The sequence below is a fragment of the Scardinius erythrophthalmus genome (genome assembly GCF_964197995.2).
Source record: "Scardinius erythrophthalmus genome assembly, chromosome: 12".
NCBI classification, from domain to species: domain Eukaryota; kingdom Metazoa; phylum Chordata; class Actinopteri; order Cypriniformes; family Leuciscidae; genus Scardinius; species Scardinius erythrophthalmus.
The window spans coordinates 19,255,261-19,281,074 of record NC_138232.1 but is presented as its reverse complement, the minus strand read 5'-3'; the positions used below and the strand labels follow the sequence as shown (position 1 = coordinate 19,281,074).

General features: G+C 37.5%; 2 protein-coding genes across 15 annotated transcripts; one reads left to right on the top strand and one right to left on the bottom strand.

Annotated features, from left to right (window-relative positions):
* Positions 1-4,713: 4,713 nt before the first annotated feature.
* LOC308699332 (uncharacterized protein) lies at positions 4,714-7,027 on the bottom strand. Its single transcript, XM_081380054.1, has 3 exons — positions 6,605-7,027; positions 5,408-5,512; positions 4,714-5,200 (listed from the first exon to the last, which is right to left on the bottom strand). The coding sequence occupies exons 1-3, from the start codon at positions 6,946-6,948 to the stop codon at positions 5,155-5,157; spliced, it is 495 nt and encodes a 164-aa protein (XP_081236180.1). The 5' UTR covers positions 6,949-7,027; the 3' UTR covers positions 4,714-5,154.
* A 4,246-nt stretch (positions 7,028-11,273) lies between these two features.
* cep63 (centrosomal protein 63) lies at positions 11,274-24,641 on the top strand. 14 transcript variants are annotated; one of them, XM_081381100.1, is made up of 16 exons: positions 11,274-11,419; positions 11,972-12,064; positions 12,222-12,399; positions 16,174-16,269; positions 17,261-17,356; positions 17,500-17,622; positions 17,739-17,852; positions 19,078-19,269; positions 20,245-20,390; positions 20,512-20,658; positions 20,766-20,868; positions 21,051-21,248; positions 21,358-21,444; positions 22,067-22,269; positions 23,383-23,683; positions 23,973-24,641. In XM_081381100.1, the coding sequence occupies exons 2-16, from the start codon at positions 12,024-12,026 to the stop codon at positions 24,147-24,149; spliced, it is 2,202 nt and encodes a 733-aa protein (XP_081237226.1). In that variant the 5' UTR covers positions 11,274-11,419; positions 11,972-12,023; the 3' UTR covers positions 24,150-24,641. The 14 variants fall into 14 exon arrangements, with proteins under 14 accessions (XP_081237226.1, XP_081237222.1, XP_081237220.1 ...); XM_081381102.1 differs by having other exon boundaries at positions 11,287-11,419; positions 19,078-19,233; XM_081381101.1 differs by having other exon boundaries at positions 11,287-11,419; positions 19,078-19,233; positions 23,383-23,704.
* The last annotated feature ends 1,173 nt before the right edge of the window (positions 24,642-25,814 follow it).

Sequence of the window (25,814 nt, the reverse complement as noted above, 5' to 3'; positions counted from 1 at the left end):
ATGACTTACATTGGCTGAGCAAGAAAAAAAAAAAAAAAACTTAGTGGAGCAGTACTGTCCACCAGACCCAGACAGCAACGTAGTGTCTGCCCAGATCCGGCCCACATCTGGTACGTGTGGAATCCACGTGTACCAGATGTGGGCCGGATCTGGGGCGACACTACACTGTAAAAACTAAAGGAGCCTCAAGTATCCTGTTGGATACTCAAGGAACTTCAAAATGTAATTTTGGTGCCTCAAAGCTCTTTTTCCTATAGAAGGGTAACTGGAAGAGCATTGACAATCTTTGAGGTTCTTGCTGGAACTTATGGGATCCTTTAAGCACTTTGTATTTACTTCAGAGGTTCTGGAGTCACCTTTTCATTACCATGAGACCTCGAAGTGCTTTGGGGGAAAATAGAGGAACTTAAATGCGATAAAAGGGTTATTGGAAGATCTTTTAACATTTAAGTGGTTCCTGGAAGATCTCTTATGTTAAAGCCAGCATCTGGAGGAACCCAATGGTTCAGTGAGGCCCGAATTAGATTATTATTCTATTATTATTATTATTATCCTATTATTATTATTATTATAGGCTACTTAAGTTTGATTCAGTATACATACCCAGGTGAAAAAGACGTACTATTAAATGTATTAAAAATGTACTTGAGTGTGTTTTTAGTAGACCTACAATACAAATATAGCCTACTTTAATGCATTTTTATTATTATTATTATTATAGGCAAGTTTGATTCAGTATACATACCCAGGTGAAAAAGATGTACTATTAAATGTATTAAAAATGTACTTGAGTGTGTTTTTAGTAGACCTACAATACAAATATACTTTAATGCATTTTTAATACATTTAACAGTAACTATAGTCTTTTTTACTTGGGTAGCTTACATATATTTAGTATAGGCCTATTTTATTAAGTCATTTAAACCTTAAACAACAACACTAAATAATAATAATATTATATGAAGAAGAAGAAGCAGGAGGAGAGAAGTATTATTCTGTCACGAAACTGCTGCTATTCCTCTGCTGTCGTCGCTTCAGTGATCCTCGCGCTGCTCGCGCGCAACAAAGCTCAGCTGATCGACGTCAGAAAGTAACGGCTCCTCTCATCAAAGCTTCCGCCGTTTGTTCGGCTCTCCATTACAAGGTTTGTAAACTCGCCAAATAAATATAAATACAGAGTCTATTCACTATATATTTAAACACACACATATATAAACTAAATTTATTATACATTACTACGTTTTTACAGTGTTTACCACTCGTTTATTGCACAGTATCTGGTATGAAGGTTTTAGCCGCGATGCTAACTACGTTGATCTAATGAACAAATGGAAATGATTGACTTATTGTCTTAGATTGATTTAGTCATTCAATTCAACATATTTTGTACAACTGTGTCTTCAAATTGCTGATATAGCCTAACTAATTTAGAAAATTCTCTGATTCTTGGCGTTTGTTATGAATAACAAAAACAGGTTGTAGTTTGCTCTGTTTTTGTTTAGCCTAACGTTAACTTTACTTACTACAGGTGCCCTCATTCTCTCAAATACCATTTTAAAGCCATTTACTGGTCAATAAATATTATGTTGAGAATAATCAGCTTTGTTCTTTTGTTTCCCCAGAACAACCATTACATTTCTAAAATAATCTGAACATTTCAGTGGCAACATTGAATTACAGTAAGTACCTGCACCACATGCAAGTACTTTATTACTATGAACTTTCTCTGTGTGAAATTGTATTGTTTGACTGTGTACTTGTGTTTTTTAATCAGTTACTCTCTGAAAATCTTTTCTCATGATCTCAAATCTCATTCATGTTACTCAGAAAAATAATATCACAGGTTTGATTCACAAAAAATGCTATAGACATTTTAACTCTGAATTATAACTTCAAGTTTAGTCTTTTTCGACAAAAAAATAAATAAATATGAAAAAGCAATTAGGCTTCAGAAGACTTGCAACACAACCCATAACACATGAGTTGTGAACTCATTGATTATTTTTAGGATCTTTTCTGGGACATTTTTGGAGCTTAACCATTTTTACATAAATTGTTGCATTGAATTGAACTAGACAAGTGTGCATAAGAATGGTTTCATGAATGATTTACACAATTGTTTTCTGCTTGTGTTTCATGCAGTGTAAGTGATCGGTGACTGGGGTTGCATTATGCCTGAGATCTGCTTTTCGGTTCCACAGACAGAAAGTCAAACAGGTTTGGAACGTCACAAGGCTGAGGAAATTATTTAAATTTCACAACTATCACTTTAATAACATTACTAACAGTAAATTTTGTACTTTGCAGGGATCTCGGAAAGCTGAAATACAAGTTTGATCAAGAATAAAAATCCTCCTGTAGAAAAATCATTGAAGTGCCTGGACCATCCACCAGAAAAGAGGAAAAACAAACGGAAAACGATGCTGTACCTTTTCACTTTTCTAACTCGTTAAGTACCTCACACCAACTTGGTCCCATAGTGACATTTTTGACCACAAACGAAATTGCTGATCGTGTGAATTCATATTGAAATGACTGAATTCACCAGTGAACATTCACAGAACAACAGATCATTTTACTGCACCTTAACTCTGTTTCGGGTCGAAGCCTCTACTTCTACTTCCTCTATCTTGTTTCATGAGAATACTCAACAACCATTTATGAACACTGTTGATTCAAGTCACACATTTAAGCTTTTCAAAAGCCATATTGTACATTACAGTCTCCAGTCTAACGGCATACCAGACTTCAACATTTTATGATTCAAAATAGCTGAATAACTAACCATCAGAGATTTCAGTATAGAGATAAAGGTTACAGCACAATGAGTGTATATTAGCACTGTTGTTTGTTTTTGGCATCTGATAGAGCTTTTGGACTTGGAAACAGTGATGTCAGACTTACCATCGGACTGAAACACAAATGTTTTAAAGTTAAGTATGATGGACATTTTTAATTAGTTCAAATGTAATTTTTTTACATTGATTTATTTAGTGGAACATATGTGTTTCCATGCATTTTGTTGATGTCTTTTCTTGTTTATCTATTGTATATACATGGTTGATTATTCATGTTGCTTATGTATTATACTATTTTTTTGTGTATTCATTGATATTAATCTGTAGTTAGCTTTTTTTCCCCATGTGCATGGAAGTGTATGTATAAAAATGAATATCAAATATGTAATAAACAATTCTTATTTTGTATTTGGTTCAATTTGTTTATTATAATAGAAGTCAAAGGTAACCATAGTAACATGAAATTAAATATTTAAAAAAAAATGAAATTTGGTTCCTGGAGGCACCCAAAGTGGTTCCACACAGTGCCTAATATAAGAGTTCCTCAGGAAACCTGTGTGGTTCCTCAGAGAACCGGCCCTTTTTAAAGGGTGCCTAGAGGATCTTCAGACGGTTCCGCCGGTGTGGCGAAGTGAAGAACCCCAAAAGGTTCCTCCAGGCACCTTTTATTTTTACAGTGTATATTGCTGTCTGAGGAGGGAGCCCCATGTATGTTACGTTTGTTTATTCCGTCTGAATACTCAATATTGATGGGGTGAATGCATGTTTATCGCTAATCGTTAATCGCTGTTCTAAACTAATGCACTGCTACATTGTAAAATGCAAATAACTGATGAAAGAGAGCTATAATGTCAGAGCAATACTGTGGTATGGAATTCCAAAGCTGCCAAAATAATACAGCTTTGCACAAGGCAAGCCGAGTTCGAGTCCCGTTTCAAGGACACGGCTTTCTCAAGCCAAAATCAAAGTTTGTTTATAAACTTTAACTGATAGTTTTCGTTTATTATTTTAGTAGTGCAGAGAGAGAGAGAGAGAGAGAGAGAGAGAGAGAGAGAGAGAGAGAGAGTGTGTGTGTGTGTGTACTGTAGCTTTAACAGTTTATTTACAAAAACAACAAAACTGTGTCAGATGAGAGTAAAAAAATCTTCTTTTTTTTGTGACAGTGTAACCATAAAGGCACGTGGATTCTGTTGTAGAATCTGTTTGTTGTGGAATGTGATAACATTTACATCTTTATTTTGACTTTGTTGGAGTTATCTGTGCTTGTAAACATAATAAGCTTCCAAGGAAAGATAAGGATAGGCCAATCATATTATCAGCTCAAGATTTCACAGAAAGTGAAAGTTCAGCTCCATATAAGTTTTTCAAGACTAAATCTGTGACATTTTGTCTGGAGAACAAGAAAGACAAGATTATAAAAGTTTTTCTCAGAAAAAACACATGCAAGTGTGTATATAATGAAACATTATATAATTCTTTCAGAAATCTTTCAGGTGACAGATGTTTAATGAAAAGCATGAATAATCTGTTTACACGGTTGAGTGATTTCTTTCTTTGTTTATGGTCCGTTGCAAACTCACTACACTGAAATATCGCCATATGCCAAACAGTATGGACAATACTTATGCGACCAGCCTGTTTTTCTTGATAAAGATGAAAGCATTATTTAAAGTCTTATTTAAAGCACATACCCAATGATCTCAATCATCCTTCTACGGTATTTTACATCTTGTAAATAGGGGAATTACACCAGCCCTTTAAGATTTATCTCATACATGGGTCTTTATATATCAAAAAAGAATGTTAGGAAGGGAGTCCCTAATTTTGGGGTCCTTGGTATCAAAACGTTTGAAGCCCCTTGTTGTAGCTAGTCATGTCAAACAGAAAGTCAGAGAGAAAGACACCAACAACATTTAGCAATCAAAATGTTTAATGCACAATAATTAATAAATTATATAAAAAACAAAATATCTTAAAGAGTCTATTTGAGATTTGAGGGGATCAGAATCTTTCACAAGATGCCATCTGCTCCAAAAGTCCTGTTTGGCATCTGGGACCCTAACCCTCTCGGGGACGGCTGAAACAAATCCGGCCTCAGCAGCTGGGATGGATTAAGGGTGGAATATCTAATGAGAAGTTCCCCTGAGATGGAAGAGCGGGATGCAGGCTTGTGGCTATTCAAGTGGAAAATGCAGTCGGAGAAGCATATGAAGGGGATTGTGTTTGTTTAAACGACCTTTTCCATTGCTCCTGCTTTTTCAGTACGCCAGTCGTAATAAGCACATGGCAAACACTTTTAAGGACAGCAGCAAAACAGACGGCGAACGTCCATTGTTCATGATGTCTGTCCTGCTTTTCAGAATATCTCTTCTGATGAAATCCTTCGCCATGACATAATTTCTCTGTGTTGAAAGACAAAGCTAAAAGTTAGTTAAACTGAAAATGATACAATTTTTTCTTTATCCTATAATTTTGATAAATCTAGCTGCCACAATAATGTTAAAAAGAAATGAACATGAATTTTCATTTGTGGGTGGATGAACTAGATATAAAATGCAAAATGACATATTTAAACTGCTGTCATTCATTACAGTAGACGGAAGACTCACACATTGCAAGTGGGAACAATCCTCTCTTCAGGATGTCTGGAAAAACAAATTCTCTTCAGGAAAGATGGGAGTCGGAGTTTAGGTCTGCATTGTTTTGGCACCGAACTAAAACCAGAGACAAGAGGAAGAACGTTTTTTGCATTTTTTTGTCACAACAGAGTTATTATAACACAAATGCTCTGAGGTTTCTACTTTAAGCATAAAACGTGATCAGAGATTTAAGAACAAAATGCTCTACTAACAAGACCATACGTAACAACGGATGTACTTTTTTTTTTCTGGCTACTTATAAACAGAATCTGGGGATATTGAGGTTGCTGATTCAAAAGGCTCACTTGACTCTGTAAATTAATTTCAGCATCTGGTTGCATGTTACACATTAGTAACCAGTCACTAAGGTACTTGAAGAGTCAATGAAGTAAAAGAAAAAGACTTCAAGTTTAAAACACGTTCCAAATTCCATTTTTAACAAACATTTACGTTTAATGACTCTTAAAATGTCATCAAATAAAAAATTAATAACAGATTGTCTTTATAACTTGAATGTATTTGAGCGTTTTTCAAAGTTTTAGAACATATTTTTCAATACAAATATAATTATGTTTCACAAAACATGACATTTTAGAACCTGAACTAACCTGAAAAGGTCAAATAATCTGATATTTTAAGAGAAGTATTAACATAATTGATCTAATTATTATAAATATGAATATAATACCTGTTCGCACCACAGGAGGAACTTTTTTTTTTGTTAGCCTAATATTTTATTTATAACTGCTTTACTGCTTTTTTCCATAAGAAATAATAATAGCTCATGCCGAACTACTTAAAGGGATAGTTCACCCAAAAATCATTTACTCTCCCCCCAACCTGAGTGAATGTCTTTCATCTGCTCAACACAAAAGATATTTTGAAGAATATGGTTTTTCCATAGTATAGAAAAGAATACTGTGGACGTCCATAGGGCCCATCAACTGTTTGGTTACTGACATTATTCACAATATCTTCTTTTGTGTTCAGCAGAAGAAAAGAAATCCATACAGGTTTCATTTTTCGGGGTGAATTACTGTTTTCTTTTTGAGAATTTCATCATCAGGATCAGTTTTTACTTAATGCCCCTCAACCAAAACATAAATTTAATTCAGAAATTAAAAACACACTCAAGTCACTGTATGAATAGATCATGTTGTCACTCACCATTTAGCCTGTGACGAGGGTAGAACCTGTATTTTAGAGTTTTTCTCCTCTTCCTCCTTTTCCTGCTCTCTCTCGTTCTCTTCCTCCTCCTGTTCATCACAAATGTTGTCCCACAGTTGGCTATTGACAAAAAGAGCGTTCTGCAAGCTGAGCCCTCGGTCCAGACAGGTCACCTGGCGACAGAGGGGACAGCGAATGGTGCGCAGGCCGCTGTAATGCAGCCCCATTGTCTCCAGACAGGTGGTGCAGAATGTGTGGTTACAGTGGAGAGTCCTGGGAACACGGTCGGTGCGAGAGTAACGCAGGTAACAGACCCCACATTCCTGATCCTCAAACAGCGCCATGGCTGAAAACTGGAACTTTTATACAGTTGCTGATATAATGTTTCTGTAGCTCGGTCTTCTGGAAAGTGTTTAGCGTACTCTGCAAAAACCAAAAAAAGATGGAACTCTCAGGCGTACTTCGTGCATATGGACATAACTGTTGTGTAAAGGCAGAGTTCACCCAAAAAATACTTTCTTGAAACTCAAAAGAGGATATTTTATTGTTTTGGATTATTTGCCCATTCAATGAATGTCAATGGGGTCCAAAGTTGTTAGGACATCGCTTTTTTGTATTCCTCATTAGAAAGAAATGCATACAGATTTGTAATGACGTGTAAACAATGACAGAATTTTCATATTTGGGTTAACTATCCCGTTAAGCACATTAAAATGACAGTTCAAATCTTGAAGCAGATGGCAAAGCCATCACTCTCACCAAGCATTCATCCTTATAGTATTCAACTCTAATGCTGCAGACCACCTGTTAGTCTAGAATATTATATTATTTAATTTGACCTCTCAGTGTTGACCTCTGACCAAATCAGACAACAGGCTTACAATACTGCATGAAAAAGAAGAGTGACTAGATCTCTGGTTTCTGCAGCCATGAGAACATCTATTTCAGTTCGCCAATATTCAATTGACAGAATATTCCGTAACATTGCTCTTATATAATATTACATGTTTAGTTAGATTTCCCTGATCAGGTCAGGTAAAAGATTATATGAGAAACATCTCTAGTCAAACTGTAACTTGTAAACCATTTGAACAGTATGTTCTTCCTTTATTGTGTAAGACAGCACACTGCAAAAATCACTAAATTAATGAACGTTTATGTCCTATTTCCAGAGAAAACATATTAAACAAAATTAATATAGATGAGAAGCAATATTGCATAGTTAGAATTAAGCTTATATCTCACTAAACTGTTAGATAAACACTTTACAATGATGTTGTAAGAAAAATATCAAACTCAAGTTGTGTTTTTTTTAAAAGTCTTAATATCGTACGCAGTTTTGTTTATAAAGTAATTTTTTTTTTTTAAGGATGTTTGGATATTTTACTGGAAAACAAGACAAAATACTGATTAAGAGACTTAACCAGAGACTAAAATGCATGTTTGAGCTGTTTTAACTGAAAGCAACTTGCACTGAGATATCTTAAAATATGTCAATGGCATTGTTTATGCCTCAAGATGACCACCAGTAATGTTTTTTCCTAAGGCACGTTTATAAAAGCTATACTTAAATGTCCTAATTTAACTAAAGTCTACTCATGGCTTAATCTAAGCCCTGTCTCTGAAACCAGGCTTAATATATCTCGTTGTGTAATATTAAAATGATTTTAAATCCATTTAATGAAACACACACATACACACACACACACATGTAAACCAACCTTATAGTTTAAGAAATAAACTAATAAATCAAAAAATATACTTACAGAACAGTGACTAGTATCCTAATTCAGTTCTCTGTATAGACTGTTGCAGCTCTTTGTCAGAAGATTAACTCATCTGAATGAGAAATAGTGGGTGTGTGATATGAATAAGAGAAAACTGGCTCTGCTGTCAGTGTGAATAACCACCGCGTGTTTTAAAGAGGCTGTGGAGTTGTGGGGGAGGTGATATCTGCCTTTCTCCTCCCCCATTGGCACTTCAAGCGAAGCTCTCTTAAGTTATTTAGAATTTCAGTGTAATGGAGTTGGCTACTTACTGGAAAACTCAAGAAATCCGTTAAGTTCAGAGATTCCATGTTCAAAGATGACGTAGACTAACTTGGAAAAACATGACATGGAAAATTCCTGAAGGAGAACTTCAGTGGCAAATTTTGAAATGAAACCGATAAAATTAGATAATAATTTGAATATAATGATTATAATATTTGTAAATGGATAATTGAAAAATATAGTCAACACTCTCAGAAAAAAAGGAACAAAAGCTGACACTGGGACTGGGACAGTACCCTTCAAAAGGGTTCTAATATGATCCATTTAGACACTAATATGTACACGTTTGGTACCAATATGTACCTTTGAGGGACTTAAATGCACTCTTTAGGTACAAAGGTGTACCTTTTGTAAAGGTACCGCCACAGTGACAGCTTTTGTACCTTTTTATCTGAGAGTGAACTATCAAATAAAGGGTTATCAAATGGCTTTTTTCCAGACACCATTTAAGGGATGCAAGTTAATATTTCTGCCTTCAGCAAATCAATCGAGATGTGAGGGTTCATATCAACACAGTGCTGGATAGGAAAAGAGAAGAGGGGAAAAAATACTGATCAGTATGTTTGATGGTTTAGGCTACAGTGTCTTAAACTTAGAAAGGAGGTTGTCATACTATTTATAAATTATAATAGACTATTCTGAAATAATGAGAAACATAATAGTTTTGTAAAACTTGTTTTTCTTGTTATCTTAATGTTAGTCTTCTTGATAGTAACGTTACATCAGTCAGTGTTCTCCCTGATTATTTTTGTCCATTTTCTTGAACTTTAAATGTACATTGGCGATATCAGTATATAGATTATTATTGTTAAATGTTATTATAACATTTTCCCACAAAAGTATCTTAATATAGCCTAATAAAATACAAAATACGGGCTCGTCCGGGATTTGAACCCGGGACCTCTCGCACCCAAAGCGAGAATCATACCCCTAGACCAACGAGCCGCTTGTAAAGAGCGCAGTTGTAATACTATATGAAGCATTTCTGTAAAATTAACGTAACTTTTATGATGCTGAGGATAAATTCTTCTTAAGTAATATAGGCCCATATATATTCTTCGACCTTGACTGCAAATATTGTTCGTTTTCGTATTGTTCGCATCTGCATTCGTCTAAGCGAACACGCGTCGGTCTGTGTTAACTCTTTCAGTTGCGTTATTGCTACGTACGTAGTACGTTCATCCCGTCTTGCATAACATATCGTCATTTTCACATATATCTATGGTATTTTATCACTATAAATGACAGGAACATGTAACAAATAAAGAAGTGAAAAAACAATGGGCTCGTCCGGGATTTGAACCCGGGACCTCTCGCACCCGAAGCGAGAATCATACCCCTAGACCAACGAGCCACGTGCAACGTATATTGTAACCTGAGAGAACATAAACCTTAACAGACACCATCATATACTGTGGTCATTATAACGTTAATGTTGTTGCTGTACTTACGCTATGCAAATGCAATGTGGTCAACTGAGCCACATCAAAATAATAATTAACGCACCTTATTATCCTCATTCATTATTGCAATACTGCACTATAGTTAATTGTTTAGCACATTTTACATTTTTGAATGTAAGTTATGCAGTTCCTATTTGAAGGCATAATGCTATGAGCTCATTTATTTATTGACATTACAATTACATAAAATCCGCATACTTAGTATCCATTACTAGTTAGCTAACTACTTACCAAAAACACATGTATTTGTTAACACTCATGTAGGCCTATTACTAAGTGTGAAGTATTTTCATTTTGTTAAAACCTAATCACCTTGGTATCCGTATGCAATATTCGGTGGGTGAACTAATGTTTTGAAGCTCTCTCGTATTCTCTGCTAAAGCTGACTGTTGCTCTATTTTTTACAGTCTATCTATGCTGTTGCTGCATCTCTGATGTCAACATGGGAGAATAAATTACCCATAGTCCTTTACGATAATGTCGAGTGTTTATACAGCTGCTAGTCTTGTGCCTGTCACCGTAGTGGATGAAAAGATTGATATTCTGTTGTGTTTATCATTAGATCCGAATATTGATACCACAAATATAAATTGGGTTACAAGCAAATGGCTCATCATGGCTTATGAATGTGCAAAAACTCATAAAAATCATCATTGTGCTTTCTTGCGACAACTAAATAAGCCTACAGTCTGTTATATTTTATGAGTTCTAAAGTTATCATTTATAATAAAAGACACCACACTATTACACGATATAAAACGACTCCAATGAGAAACGACTCCAGTGTAGGCTACTGTATGTAAGCCCATTTTTAGCACATAAGAAAAAAAAACATGCTTTGATAAATCGTAATTATGACATAAACAGTGAGATGAAAGGTTATGAGATAAAAGTTCAAAATTACAGTAAATAATTAATTAATTTAATAATTATGAGATTAAAAAGTAGAAATTATGAGTTAAAAGTAAAATTTATGTCTTTTTGCGTCATAATTTTGCCATTTTAGTGTCATAATTTCGGTTTAGCTTGTCATTAATTTCGACGTTTCATCTCATAAATATAAAAGCGACTTTTTATGTCATAATTATTATTTACAAAAGCACGATTTTCCCCTCCTTATGTGTCGGAAATGGGCTTCCATAGTACTGTACACGTGACACAATGCGGAAGCACAGGGAGAGTGGCTTACTGTTCTGTTCTCTCGTTGTGATGTTCTTGGTTGTTGTTCGCTTTCAACTGTTGAGTTTCTGTCACCCCTACAACCCCAGTTGACAAGCATGATGTCAAGTGTCCCTGGAGTTGTAAGTGAGATTTGTAATTTCGAAATTTAAACGTTAACACTAACTTTACCTTGAGTTCAAAGGTCGTGGAGTACGTTAATTTTCTCAGCAAACTGACAAGTAGACAATGCGCGAACTTTTTCTCCACGCTAACAGGCTAATGTTAGCCAAGTAGTGATTTGTTACTAACATAGTAGTACATTAATAAGACCTGGTGTGCAAATATACCGAGAGGCCAGTTATCAACGTGATTTTATCACATTATATAGTTGTTCAGCTTCCAATAATAGCTCAGCATGTAATACATCCTTGTTATTGGAACACCACTGGCTCATTCTATTTCTTTGTTAACATGGTTTAACGTTACCACTGAAATACTGTTTTATCGATTTCCGAAAGCCTGAAATCACAGTATGTCAGAATAGTTCATTCTACCACAGCACACACATAGCTATGGCATTTGTAGCACAGTTGCCCTTGGTAACTAATGCAGATACAATACTAGATGTGATTTTGTGATTTACACCCATCATCTCTGCTCATGAATGATCTCTCTTTTTCTCATGCATGCAGTCCAGATTTTGATCATGTAATAACTATGTACATGGAAGGTCACTGAGAAATAATGGAGGAATTTCTGAGCACGCTCCGTGATCATGATGTCAGGTAAAGGGGAGAATTCAAATTCTGCTCAATCCTCATATTATAAAAAAAAAAAATGCTGACTTGAAAAATTGTGTGCTGTGTTATTCATTTTTATGTATGTAGGCATACAGCATTCACTATTGTTTACATGCTGTTGATCTCCTCTTGATCTCCTCAGCTCTGTCCTGTCATCCTGTGAGCCAGAATTACAGGAGTTGATGCGACAGATTGACATCATGGTGGGGCACAAGCGGCGTGAGTGGGAAGCTGAGGTTCGAGCCATGGAGCTGCGACTGCAGAATACACAGGAGGAACTCCAGTCAGCCAGGGCTCTGCTCGACAAGAGGAGCTCGGAGGTGCGAAATCACACCTTGATCACCTGTCTATGTTCATACTTAAGTTTAGAGTTTGAGGCTATTGTGTTACACTAAATAAAGGGTGTCCAATTTTTTTTAAAGGTGCTCTAAGCGATGTCACACTTTTTTGGGGGCCGAAACATTTTTTGTCACATACAGCAAACATCTCCTCACTGTCCGCTAGCTGCCTGTCCCCTCAACACACTGTAAAAAAAAAAGGGCTCCACAACTGGCCCAGCCTGGACCACGAAACATAACAAACAGTGTTCCAGCCAATAACCGACAAGAGTGATTTGGGGGTGGGGGTGGGGTTTGGGGGGTTAGTCAGTGTGCACATGAAGGGGGGTGTGGGGTGTGGGGGGTGGAGGAGAGAGAAGCATGAAGAGGGAAGTTAGCTAGAGGTGAGATGTCCTAGACAACGACTAACGTTAGAATTATATTCTCTTGAATTTTGATATGGCCGACACACAACCAAAGAGACGATGTTCCGATGAAAAAATAGCAAAGAAGAGAGAAAAAGGGGAAGGAACGCGCAAAGTCACGAATTTACATCGGAAAAGCACGGAAGGGAGGGGGAGGGGACGGGATGAGGAGGGGGAGGGTCGAGCTAGCCTCCGTTTTGTTTGACAATACTTCGAACGTCAACAAGAAGTGACGTCACCCAACATCGCTTAGAGCACCCTTAAAGGAGGCCCGATTTAATGTTTTGGACACACCTGGGGCCGGATAATATATATATATATAAGCATGCTTATTAACAATAACAGGCTTCTCTTAATTTAAGGTATGTATTATTTATTGTTAGGTCACAGTCAAACTGCCTCAGACTAATTCATTGTTCAATAATAATTAATTAATCAATAATAAAGCACAATTATTTTACCCTATGTTCAGTTAAGTTGAGAAGTTCCATATAGAAAAAGTGCATTATAATTTTATGTATTCCATATTCATCTGCATTATCAATTTAGTCTATATGATAGAGACTGTCTTTTGGCAAATGAGACAAAAGCAATAATTATGACTCTCAGTGAAAAAATTATCTGATTTCCAGCACTCATAAAATTGACTTAACGTTTCTTTGATGTGGCCATGGTGCTATCCCGAATTCCCGGTAACAAGCTGTGTCCGACTCCTAACATTAATGGTCACTCACTCACGGTTTACCTGGGGTAAAATCTTGTGTTGCCACCTTGTGGTGATATTGTGAGACTGCATGATTTGTAAATTATGTGTGGCAGGCCACATATTGTATATTTAATTGATAAGCTGCGAGCTGTTTGAAATTCATCCCTGGGCCGTGATTGGCCCGCGGCAGCTGATCGATTTTTGAAGGCAGCATTGTTGCCCACAAGATATCCCACAATCCTCTGTGTTCGATTCCATGACAGTTGAGCTAAAACAGGGTTCCAGCAAAGCCCGTCTACGGAAAGCCTGTTCACTCCAACGCCCTATTAAGTCCTATTGGTTGTAGTTCCAATCAGAGTTCCACTGGGGCGCTTGCCATGAGTGCAAAATGAATGGGAGTCAATGGGGCTATACGGCTAAATTTGTCTCTTACACCCGATTGCCGTTGAGAAATCTCAGATTTGATTGTAGATTTTGCAAGTTCAACATGGGTTATAGGTCGAAAGTTGAATGAACGAATACTCATGTCCTTTCGATTTCGTACAGGTTGAGTTGTTGTTGCCCATAACACGCTAGCATTCTGCTAATGAACGCTGATTGGTCAGTGAAGAACTGATTACGACCAGAGATACCGCTTGATGGCATCGTGGCTTCCGAAGCGGGACCAGAAACAAACAAAACAAAAACTCATCTAGCACGTGTATTTACTTGTGTCAGCTGTGTTGTCGATGCCTCGAGAGAAAAGAAAGTGCAGAGCGCGAAAGCACCAGAGTGACTGAAGGATTGCCATGAAGCAGTATCTCTGGTCGTACGATTAGTATGACGTCATTGACATTTTGAAAGACTTTTTAAAGCAAATAAGTGACTCTAAAAAATCTAACACCAAGCAATGTGTAATTTCTTTGCATCCCCTTTCGAAAACAACATTCAAATTACTAGACAAAAAATTATATCCTGAGAAAAGTGGATTTTGAGGAGTATAGCTCCATAGACCTCCATTCATTCTGCACTCGTCATGTGAGCGCCCTCATGTGGAACAATGTGATGTGGTCGCATTTGTGCGAGTGCATGGTCATGTACTACTCAGTTAAATTCACGCATGAATTTTCCTGCATTGAGCTTGTTTTAGCGCCCGCCAAAGTCTTATTTGATCGGTGAGTAATGTAGATGAACTGCTGTGCTTGTGACAGGGCGCATGTTTAACTGAAAGAACGAGCAGAGAGAGAGAGAGCCCCGGTCGCGCGCGCGCACTCTCTCTCTTCGGAGCCAGGCGAAAGTGTAAACAAGACTTCACCGTCTCCAAACTAAGCGCTGTCTTGCTCTCTCTCCCGCGTGCATATTAATCAAAATAAATCGACACAGTGGTAAAAGGTCGGAAGAGTTTCCGTGGAGCATTCAGAGATTTTTTTTTTTTTCTGAATTACCGTTGGGTGTGTGAATTGTGCTAAATATGTTGCCTTATCTTCTCTGAAAAGCGTTCCGGGCATTCAGCTGACATAAAAAAAAAAAACACTTTAATTAAACGAAAAAAACTATCCAGTGATGAAATGTTTTCTGTGTTGACACAAATCTTGGATGTCCATGTCCTAACTGCTGGGATAATCACACAATGCGCACGACACGTCCAATTCGCGAACTAATGACTCCTTTGAACCGATTCATTTTAATGAATGGTTAAAACAACTGATCTTTCCAACACTGAACTCAGGAGACGTCTGAATCGGTGTATAACTAATCAGTAACACTTTACAATAAGGTTCTATTTATTACATAAATTACATAAAAAGTACAGTTTGCTTACTCAAGCTTAAGCTTTAAAATAAATAAAACCACTTGTTTTTTTGAAAAGCATTTGACTACATTTTTCCACACAGTGCTATCAAGAATCAATAAGAGAAGAGAATTGTTAAAGAATCGGATCGATAATCAGAATCGTCAGTGGCATTATTATTGATAAAATCTTATCAATTCCCATCCCTATGTGAAGACAGTAAAATTATAATCAAACATTAAAGAACATATATGTTTTTTATTAGTTTTTTTTAGAGTTAAAAGATTAAAACATTTTGCTAACATGAGGTCTTGTGTCACTGTCAGTCTTATTACATCAGTGCAAAACTAGGTTATGCAGATTAAGACCACTATTCATCAGCATGCATTGATTAATCCCATGGTATGTAGCAAAAAAAAAAAAAAAAAGGTGCGACCAAATCATATGCTGGTGCGACCAGCGCAACCAGTGGAAAAGTTAGTCTGGAGCCCTGTAAAAAATAAAAATGCCATCTGAAAGTTGTGGGTAGTGGTCAGTTTGTGTCTTAATGTAAGTTTTTGACCGACCTTTTTCATGTTTGATGTCGTTTGTAGCTAGAAATTAGTATTTGCTAAGTTACTCACCAAAGCACTCTCTAGTTTGTTGTAGATCAACTGTTTGTTGGCTGATTTGTGATTAGTACTACTATACTTTATGAGACAATGTTCCAGACTGCATTCAACACAATGAAACGTAAAATGAGGCCACAAGTTATTCTTAAGGACTAAAATGGTTGTGATGGTTTTGTTTTACACTTTCAGTGGTGAGATCTCTTTGTAAATATTATGGCTCAGCAAAATCACATACGTCATATGCTCTGCCTTCACCCCTGGCAGATGCTTAGGGTGAGAGAAGTGATGATGTCCCTGCTGGAGCTCCAGGATGGTGGTTTCCGAATGTTGAAGTTGGTAGTGGAAAAGGGAATACAGCAGGTGATCTGCATGAAGGCGTGGGTCTTCCTGCATGACTGGACTAGACTAGACTCTGTGCTTTTGTTTGAGCATGATCTTGATCATGACACCACTACTGTAATATTGTGAGTAATATAGGCCAAGGCAGTATTCTGTTATGTGTCTGTTATATTTTTAAAGGTATTACATATTTTAGTTTTGTTAGATCAGCTAGACATGACGCATCATATCAGTATAACTGACTTAATGAATTAGATTTAAAATGTAGATACATGCATCTAATGTTGCTTTAAATAAAATGTTATATTATATTAGTATAAATGAAGAATTCAGATGCAAAAGCTTCTAAGTGCCATCTTAAATTTTCTTCTAGAATGATCATTTTTATCAAGCTCATATATTTAAATGCAATAATTTCACTTAAATGGCAATGAAGATTACCTATTAATTGTCATTTAAGTGAAATTACTGAACTTAAATATACGAGCTTGATAAAAATGATCATTCTAGAAGAAAATTTCAGATGGCACTTAGAGGCTTTTGCATCTGAACTCTTCAAATATTATATTATAATTTAATAATTCCATGGGTTCCAAAATTCTGAGATATGCTTCAATATCTAATTTTAAACTAAACAAAAAAATAATAATTAAAAAGGAGAAATAAGTAAAGTTGTGACAGTGAGTTCTGCTGTCATTAAAAACAATAGACTGCAAATACTACATAAAGTTCATATTATTTTTTAATTAAATTTGAATAAAACTAAAATTGTTATGCTGATAATATAATTTGCAATGAAAAAAAAAATATTTCAGAAAAAAACAAAAACATTTTGACTAGTGGTCTCAGACCCCAGCATCATGTACATGTGTGTTGACTGCTTTGATATGCATTATAGGCTATAATAAAGTGACTGGTCATCTTTCATTGTAAGAAGATCACACTCCACTAGGTGTCATGTTTGAGCTGCAGTTCACACAGGCTCTGACAAGCATGATCTTATGTTCTTCAGATCATGGTGCTCAGGAAACAGCTAGATGAGATGCAAGCTGGAAAACAAGAGCTGGTTGTGAAGTATGAAGAGCAGCTGCAGCATGTAAAAGATGAGGTAAGATCAGCTTTTATTTTAGCCATGGTAGTGGTGGTACATATTATTGTTACACACACAATATTTTTCTCAAACACGCGGTCTGATTCTACAAAACATTTCTTTTTTTTATCAATATAGTTAACAATAACTCCTTTCAACAGTTGTCTAAATTGAAACGCAGCTATGAAAAGCTACAGCGTAAACATCTGAAGGAGGCACGAGAAGGAGCTCTGAGCAGAGAGGAGGACAGGGCTGAGATGTCCCTCCTCAATAGCAAGATGGAGGTACAGAGACTGGCTAAATATAAAGTGGACTTCATTGTTTATATCAGAATCATTTAATAGTTTTAGTTCAATAATTTAAAGTTCATTGAACTTTTTAATTTATTTTTTTTATGCAGGAGTTTCGTCTGCGCTCAGTAGAATGGGAACAGCAGAGAATGCAGTATCAAAGACAAGTGAGCTCACTGGAGGAGCAAAGGAAGAACCTGGCTGAGCAGTTTTCCCTCATTCAGGTGGACTTTATTTGAAACCTAACTATTATACCAGGTTTGATAATTGAGTCAAGCATGACATTTTGGTATGGTTTAGTGGTTGAGGTTTCTGGTACAAGAACCCACAAATGAGCTATGAGCTCAACACTTGCGTTGAGATGGTTTTTCTCATACCTTCATGGAAGATTTGGCATTTTGGGCCCCCTGCTTTTCTATTCTTCTTCTAGAAGTACAGTATTGCTTATCATTGTTATGCTGACGGTACACTACTATACGTTCCTGCCAGGTCAAATGTTTGTTGTTCCAGTAATAATCCTCATCTCTTGTCTTGAGGAAGTTACATTTCCTAAAGCTTAACGAGGATTAAAAAATTAGGTCATTGCATTTGCTTCTTTGTTGTGTATCGTTGGCATGGAAAACCAGTTAGGTACTCTATCTTTGACCTTGCACAGTAGAGTTAAGAACTTGGGTATCATCTTTGATTTGGCTTTTTTTCATCTCAGGTCCATTGCCAAATTAAAACAGTTCCTCTCACAGAAGGATTTGGAAATAATGATTCTTATTACATTCCGGCTGGATTATTGTAAAGCCTTGTATGTGGGTTTGTCGTCTACTATTTCACATCTGTAATTCGTGCAAAATTCAGCAGCAAGACTCCTTTTTTTTTTTTTCGAGTACCAGGAAAAGAGAACATATCAACCCCGTTCTTGCTTGCCTACTTTGGCTTCCAGTTACTTACAGAGTTAAATGTAAGTTTCTGCTATATGTTTATAAGGTCTTGCATGGTCAAGCTCCACAGTACATTGCTGATCTCCTTCAACAGACCTATATCTAGGTCTCTTCCTTTATCAAATCAGTTACTTCTCTCTGTTCTCTGTTCCTGCTTGAAAACCAATGGTGATTGATCGGGCATTTGTAGTTGTGGCCCCCAGGTTGTGGAATGCACTTCCATTTTATGTTAGGTCCTCTTCTACACTGGCCATATTTAAATCTACACAAAAAAAAAAAAAAGTATCCATAGCTTTGATGCTTTTGAGGTATATAGGGTTTTATTTGTATGTTTTATATTGTTTTACTAGTCTGGTAAGTTTATTTTATTTGTAACACTTTGCTAATTTTGGTTAATTCTGGTATTGCATTTTTCTTAACTGTACTACACTTTGGTACAACTTTTGTTGTTTTTAAATGTGTTTTATAGATAAACTTGAATTTAATACTAATATGTGTGAAATCTTGGGTGTCTCAGTCTCAGGGTGTAGGCCGGTCGCAGGAGCAGGGGGAACTCCAGCGGTTGCGCTCTCAGCTGCAGAGGGCTCAGGATAGCCTACATACGCAAGAACTGGAACTGGAGAGACTTCGGCTGCTCCAGGATGAGCTGGGAGACTCCATCAAGGAACAGCAGGTCAGCTGCCCCGCTGCAGCCCACATACGGGGACAGGTAGATGCTGATCCACAAGAAAAGTAGAGCTAGAAATGGCCTCTAGAGTGTAGTACATAGCGTAGTACTTGTTGGAAAAGTAGGTATATGCCTTCATATGCTCCTGGGGAGTTCCTGCTTAAGACCTTAAGGGTTAATTCAACCAAAAATGAAAGTTCTGGCATGGTTTATTCACCCTCATGTCATTCCAAATCCAATACGATTTTTGTTTATTTTCAGAACACATATAAAGATATTTTTAATATTCTTAACATTATCATTTTTGTCAATCCATTACGTGAAAATTTTCAAGCTTCAAAAAGTATTCAAAGGCCTTGTAAACTAGAGACACTTCTGAAAAGAGACACAATTTCTTAATTTGATGAACAGATTTAAATTAGGCTTTTATGCACATGGGAACATTGATCAATACAATACAAAAAAGCAATACAAATACAAATCAATACAAAAAAGCTCTTCAAATATGGTCAGAGAAAGCTTAAACGTGCTTGTTTGACGCACAAGAACAAATGAGGTTTACAGATGTGCTCCATGTATGTGCACTGTTCAGTGTTTTTATGTGAATAAAAGCCTGAATTAAACATGTTCATCACTTTTGAAGCTTGAAAAATGTCTTTTATTTTTGAATGATTTTTCATAAATTTGATTGGCATCTTGAGTTCAACTCACTGATTCAATGTTTCTCAGCAGTTTACCAGTTAACAGCTCGTTGGAGGGGAAGGGTATCAGTGGGTAATTTAAAATTTTCGGTTATTTTTCACACATGACTTTGTTATATAGTGCACAAGTTGTATGGATCAATTCTCTGATAGTTTTATGGTGCAATATTTTAAAAGCTCAAAGCACATCATTCCAACATAACTTGAAGGCAGCATTAAATGCTGGTTTAATAGCTGCAGCATCACTATTATTGTAAAGTGTGGTTTTAAATCAAATATGTGATAGAAGGAATAATAGTAAAGCTGTTCTCTGCAGGTTTTGAGTGAAGAACGAGAGGAGCTGAAGGCCACACTGAACGCTCAGGATCAGTTTGTACGTAGCACAGGAGTCCAGCAGCAGCAGTTACGCCGGGAAGTGTCCCGACTCAACCAAACTCTGCAAGCAAAAGAGCAAGTCATAAGGTACGTTATCATCATCATTTCAATGTTCCATGATCATTTAACCACAGTCCATAAAGTAACTCGCTAGGTATCAAGCTAAGTATGCAACCATGATTTACAAATCACTTATCTTTTTGTTTAGGTCTCTAGAGGAATGTTTAGCATCACACGGTTCTTCTCCAAGCTTGGCCTCCCTTAGACAAGATCTAGAGAAAGCCACAGCCAAGCTGAACAGTTCCCAGGCCTGTGAGAGTCACTTGAAAGCGGAGGTTATCAGACTCCGAGACAAGTGAGATGTTTTTAAAAAGTCTCTTCATGAGAATATACAACAACAGCAACTAATAATTAAAAGCTCATTCTGGAATATAAACCTTGAATTCCATTCTGTTTTGTCAGGTTGGAGAGCATGCGAAAGCATAAAGCAGAGATTAGCAGACGAGAAAATGAGTGGAAACAGATGGAAGAGGAACACGCTCGCTGTACAGCTGAAATCAAACGTGTATGAACAATAGAGTGTTTACAGTTTGAGTTTTTGATGTATGATCAGTGTGTGGTTAGGCAGCTTTATTTATTTTAACACACTGAGCCGTCTCATTCATAACGAGAGAAATGATTGCCAACGATTTATTAATGTGTACAAATTACTGACAAACATATGTTGACAACTCTTTGTGCCTGTAGTTGCGTGAAGAGATTGAGAGGGCCGAACAGACTCGTTGTGGGGAGTTGGAGGGAATGAGGAAGGAGGTGTCTCAGTTAACCAGTGAACTTCATCAGCGTGACATCACCATTGCCACACTCACTGGCTCCGCCTCTAGTATTGAGCGACAGCTACGGGCAGAAGTGGAAAGAGCAGAGCGTCGGGCATCAGAACTCAAGGTTCAACAAAAAACTGCTATTCATGACCCTTTATTAAGAGACCTGTTGAGAATTACTAGTTTATTAAATCATGCATAAACTGATTGTGTTCTCATTTTGCTTTTTGTAGGTGACACAGGTCCAGCTTGAAACTCTAAAGCTTGAGAATCAGCATCTAAATGATCTTCTAGAGAGAGTCGAGTCAAGATCACCTAAGGTTTCCATCCTTTGCTCAGTAAACCTTCATTTTACTCATAATGTGTCCACGTTTAAGTAATGTTTTGGGCTTTATTAAAGGTGCATCAACACTGTTGATATTTGAAATCAAACCCAAACAAACACACCCCTCCCTCCATTGCTTCATCCCCAACATACCGAACATGCTATGCAACACAGGTAATGACAAACAGCTGGCGTATCAGACAGCTTGCGCAAGTATGGATGAATCGGCTGTGAATCAAAAACAGCAACAGCGTTTCTTGGTTCTGTGAAACAGCAAAACCAATGTTACTCATGTATCGATCAGAAACAAAGCAACCTCAGAATCCTTTTTCAGACCTTCCCACTCTCTAATGTCTCTCCAGACTTTTCCAATAGTGAAATCGCTTTTAATATTATTCAGCAGGCTGCAGTTAAATTGTCAGGGATTCGGTTGGGAGGATCATTCCACCAACAAGGAACAGTGAACAAAAACGTTTTTGAGAGTGATTTTGTCCCTCTCTGTGATGGTACCATACCACTGGTATTTGAATTTATGATGCAATGCTGTTTTGCATCCTTTCTGTTTTTCATGTCATTGTTGCTCATTCATTTTCATTTTCTCTTTGTTTCTCTGTTAGAGGGGTAATGGAGAGCTGGCAAGTCTTAGAGACAGCTACGTGTCATCTCTGAACAGTTTGGAGGAGGAGAACAGGCAGCTGAGGCTGGAAATGACTGAGCTACGAGCTCGCATGGAGGCCAACAACCAGACCTGGCAGGACAAGTATGAGAGAGCGTTACAACAAAATCAGAACAAGAACCATTCGCACAATGCCCAAAACAGGTACAAAGTACTTCCAAATAAAAATGTTCTCTCATCTAAACTCACACAGTCTAGGAATTACAAGTCTAAGACCGCATTGAAAATTTGGGATGAACAGAAAGTTTTAAAGAGAAATATTTCTGATTCATCAAATAAGCAAAAATGTGACATTGACCATATCATACACATGTATAAAAATACAGATTTCCTTGCTTCCTTTGATAGCAACAAGTATGCTGTCAAACAAAAGTTTGGGGTCGGTAAGGCTTTTTAATGTTTTTGAAAGAAGTCTCTAATGCTCACCAAGGCTGCATTTATGTATTTATTTTTTCATTTTTTAAAAAATACAGTGAAACTGTAGCCTGGATAACGTCAGACCTCTTTCTCATTGAGACGTGGTCTTGGAACCACATGTTCATTTTCTCGTATTTGAGGCGTGGTTTACGAATGCCCAGAGCCGTTTATTGGGCACTACGAATGTCTATCAAATGCGCCTGTACGTAGCTCATAGCCAATCGTTTCAATTATACCAGATGAGGTATGTAGAGCGACAGAAATTCGACGAGGAAGAAGACGAAATAAACTTGCGTTCTAAACTACTTAGAACACTATCTAAGGCTGCATCGAAAGGTTACTTCGCGTCTGCTGCCATGTTGGATCCATAGATATAAACAAACTGCTTCGGTGTGTCGCATAGACGTCGTCATCGTCTTGCTGCTCCCTCCCCGTTCTGTGATTGGTTCCCTTTTTGAGGGGAAAATCTGGTTCATGATGTCCAGGCTGCCTAGCAGCGTGAATAAAATCGCGCTGCGCGCAAGGCAGAATGGGGAAACCCAGGCTAGTGAAACTGCTAAATTGTAAAAAAAAAATAATAATAATAATTTAAAATAAATGTAATAAAAAGTAATTTATTCCTGTGATGGCAAAGTTACATTTTCAGCAGCCATTACTCCAGTTATCAGTGTCACATGATCCTTCAAAAGTATTTCTAATATTCTGATTTGGTGCCCAAGAAACCTTTCTTCTTATTATCGATTTAATGTGTCCTTGCTGAATAAAAGTATATATTTCTTTATAGTGTTTAACACTAGTGAGTATAAGTGTATAATGCAGTTCTGTAATGTGCTGTCATAGATTTGATGAGGATGTACAGCGCAGACACCAGGAGGAGCTGCAGGCCATGGAGACTCGGATGCAGGAAAGAGCCTTGCAATACGAGGACCAAATACAGACTCTCCTCAAACAGCTTGAGAACCTGGCACGAACTTCCCCTCATCACCCCTATGGCCAATCACAAGAGACCAGGATGGCTGTGTCTCCAGTCCACTCGTCTGCATCATCTGCCTCATCCTCATCTTCAACTCGCAAAGCTCATAGGATGGCAGCTCTGCTCAGTGCAGCGGTTAACGGAGAAGACGCTCAAGCTTCCAGCTCGGTAGACAACTTTCTGCCTTTGGTCAGTAGTAGAGATATGGGTCATTTTTTTTTTGTCCCCATCTATTAATTTATTAAAAAAATGTATACATTAAAATTCATTTGGCATGGTTTTTGGGGGATAATGTCAAAAATGTCAGGGTGATGCAATTGGCACAGTAACTCGTTTGAGGGGCATGGCCCACGAATCTTTTTCTGTCACCCCTCCTTTACATTCTCTTAAGACAAGCTGTGTAATACTGTGGCACTGCACAACATCCTTAACGGTCAATTCCTCCCTCTTCCTCCAGGACTCCACTGTATCTCCAAATGGCTCAGTGACCAAACGGTTTCTAGAGGAGGAAGCACTACGGTCTCAAGAGCTGCTTCAGAAACTGGAAGGTCACATTCAGAGCATGGAGCAGGAAAACGCCAACACCGTCTGCAAATACCTGGGCGAGGACAGCAGCCCTCAAAACGATCACTGAGTCAGGAGTGCCTTGACCTGTACCTGTGGAGATATATACAGGTCATGAGGACATCTCCGCATGGCCATTTTTATTTGAGGGGGAGAATGGGTTTTGGCAGCTAGTTGGGATTCATAGTTGCTGCGAGATGATTGGACAAGACCCTTGTTACACCAGGGCAGCTCAACAAAAAAATGATACCAAAGCAGTGCCAAAACTTTAGTCCCAAAAGTGCTGAATACCTCCCAAGTTTATTGCACTAGTGAAGGAAAGACCATGTGCACGCTCCCTTTTTCACTGTACCTTGACCTTTGATCTTTCAAATGGCCTCTTGCGTCTACCGTTATCATCTGTTTGAGCACTTTAGACATATCTATACTGTTTTTGCTGTGCCTTTTTCTCGCTTTATTATATCATCAATATTTATATACAGTGTCTTTTTTGTAAACCTAACTGACATGATTGTGAAGAACGTGTGTTTTAAGGGTTGAATTAAAAGAGCTTGTTTTCATAGCCATGTTTGTTATGGGAGTGGATGAGTCTGTGTGAATGGTTTTATTTCTTTGTCATTTTGTGTTTCAAGCAAAAGGCTGTTTGGACATGTGATGGGATCAGATACATTCTCTGGGGTCGTATCCTTTAGCAGGGTTGCACAGCAGAGATATGAAATTGACGTCAAACACACAAGCTTTCTCTCGAGTCTCCACCTATGTTAAGTGGCCTATAACAGACCGCTGTAATGATTTAGTAAAGTTTCACCCCAAGAATGCACGGACTGTGCCAGGCCTGACAGTTTACAGCGCGCGCACACACACAGACACGAATGCAAACTACAGCAAACACACACGTTCGACATGAGAACGCTCATGGAATGTTAATGTCATCCTCCTGCACATGGAAATAGCCAAAGGCTGTTATTTAGCACAGAGGGGAAAGACTCATATTTTACCAACGGAGTGATCCTGAGTGGGAGACGTGCTCCCTCACTTTAAAAAATGGGGGGAATAGGAATATCCTAAATCTAATTTGCTTTGGAATGTCTCTCTCTCTCTCGCTCTCGCTCTCTCCCTCTCCCTCTCCCTCTCTCCCCTTCTTCCCTTCCTTAGCTTACCAAGTGCTGGAAATATGTTTTGCCGGGCTCCGTTCCAGCGGTTTTGCGATCGGAATTCCATAACCTTGGTTACCAGGCCTGCAAAGCTCAACAAACAGCGCTGAGGAATTTGGCAGTGTGGAAGTTTACTCTTTTGCTTGCAGAGGAAAAGCATTTTTTTATTTGCATGGGCCTTATGAATCTTGAGGCCCTGGACAAAGTCAAGGGCAAACTGAGATTAATCAACACTTAACTTGCTTGACTGGTTGAACAGAGGCCAAGAATGTATCAGATAATTTTGTTTTGAAACTGTTACTTTAAAAGGTCAAAACTTTCAGAATGTAATACTTTATTTTTTTTTTACTTTTTTACTTTATGGACTTTTTGACTATGTAATATGGAACCCAGCCATAAAACCCTAGTAAAGTGAGACTAGCTTCAAACCTAAAGACAAAAATTCTGTCACCATCTGTATGTACTTTTTTTTCTGTGGAAAACAAAAAATATTTGAAAGAAAATCTTTCTTGAAAAGTTTTTTGTCCAGTTATTGCACTCTGTGGAGTTTAATGTTGTTTAGACCCCCGACGTTCTGCAGT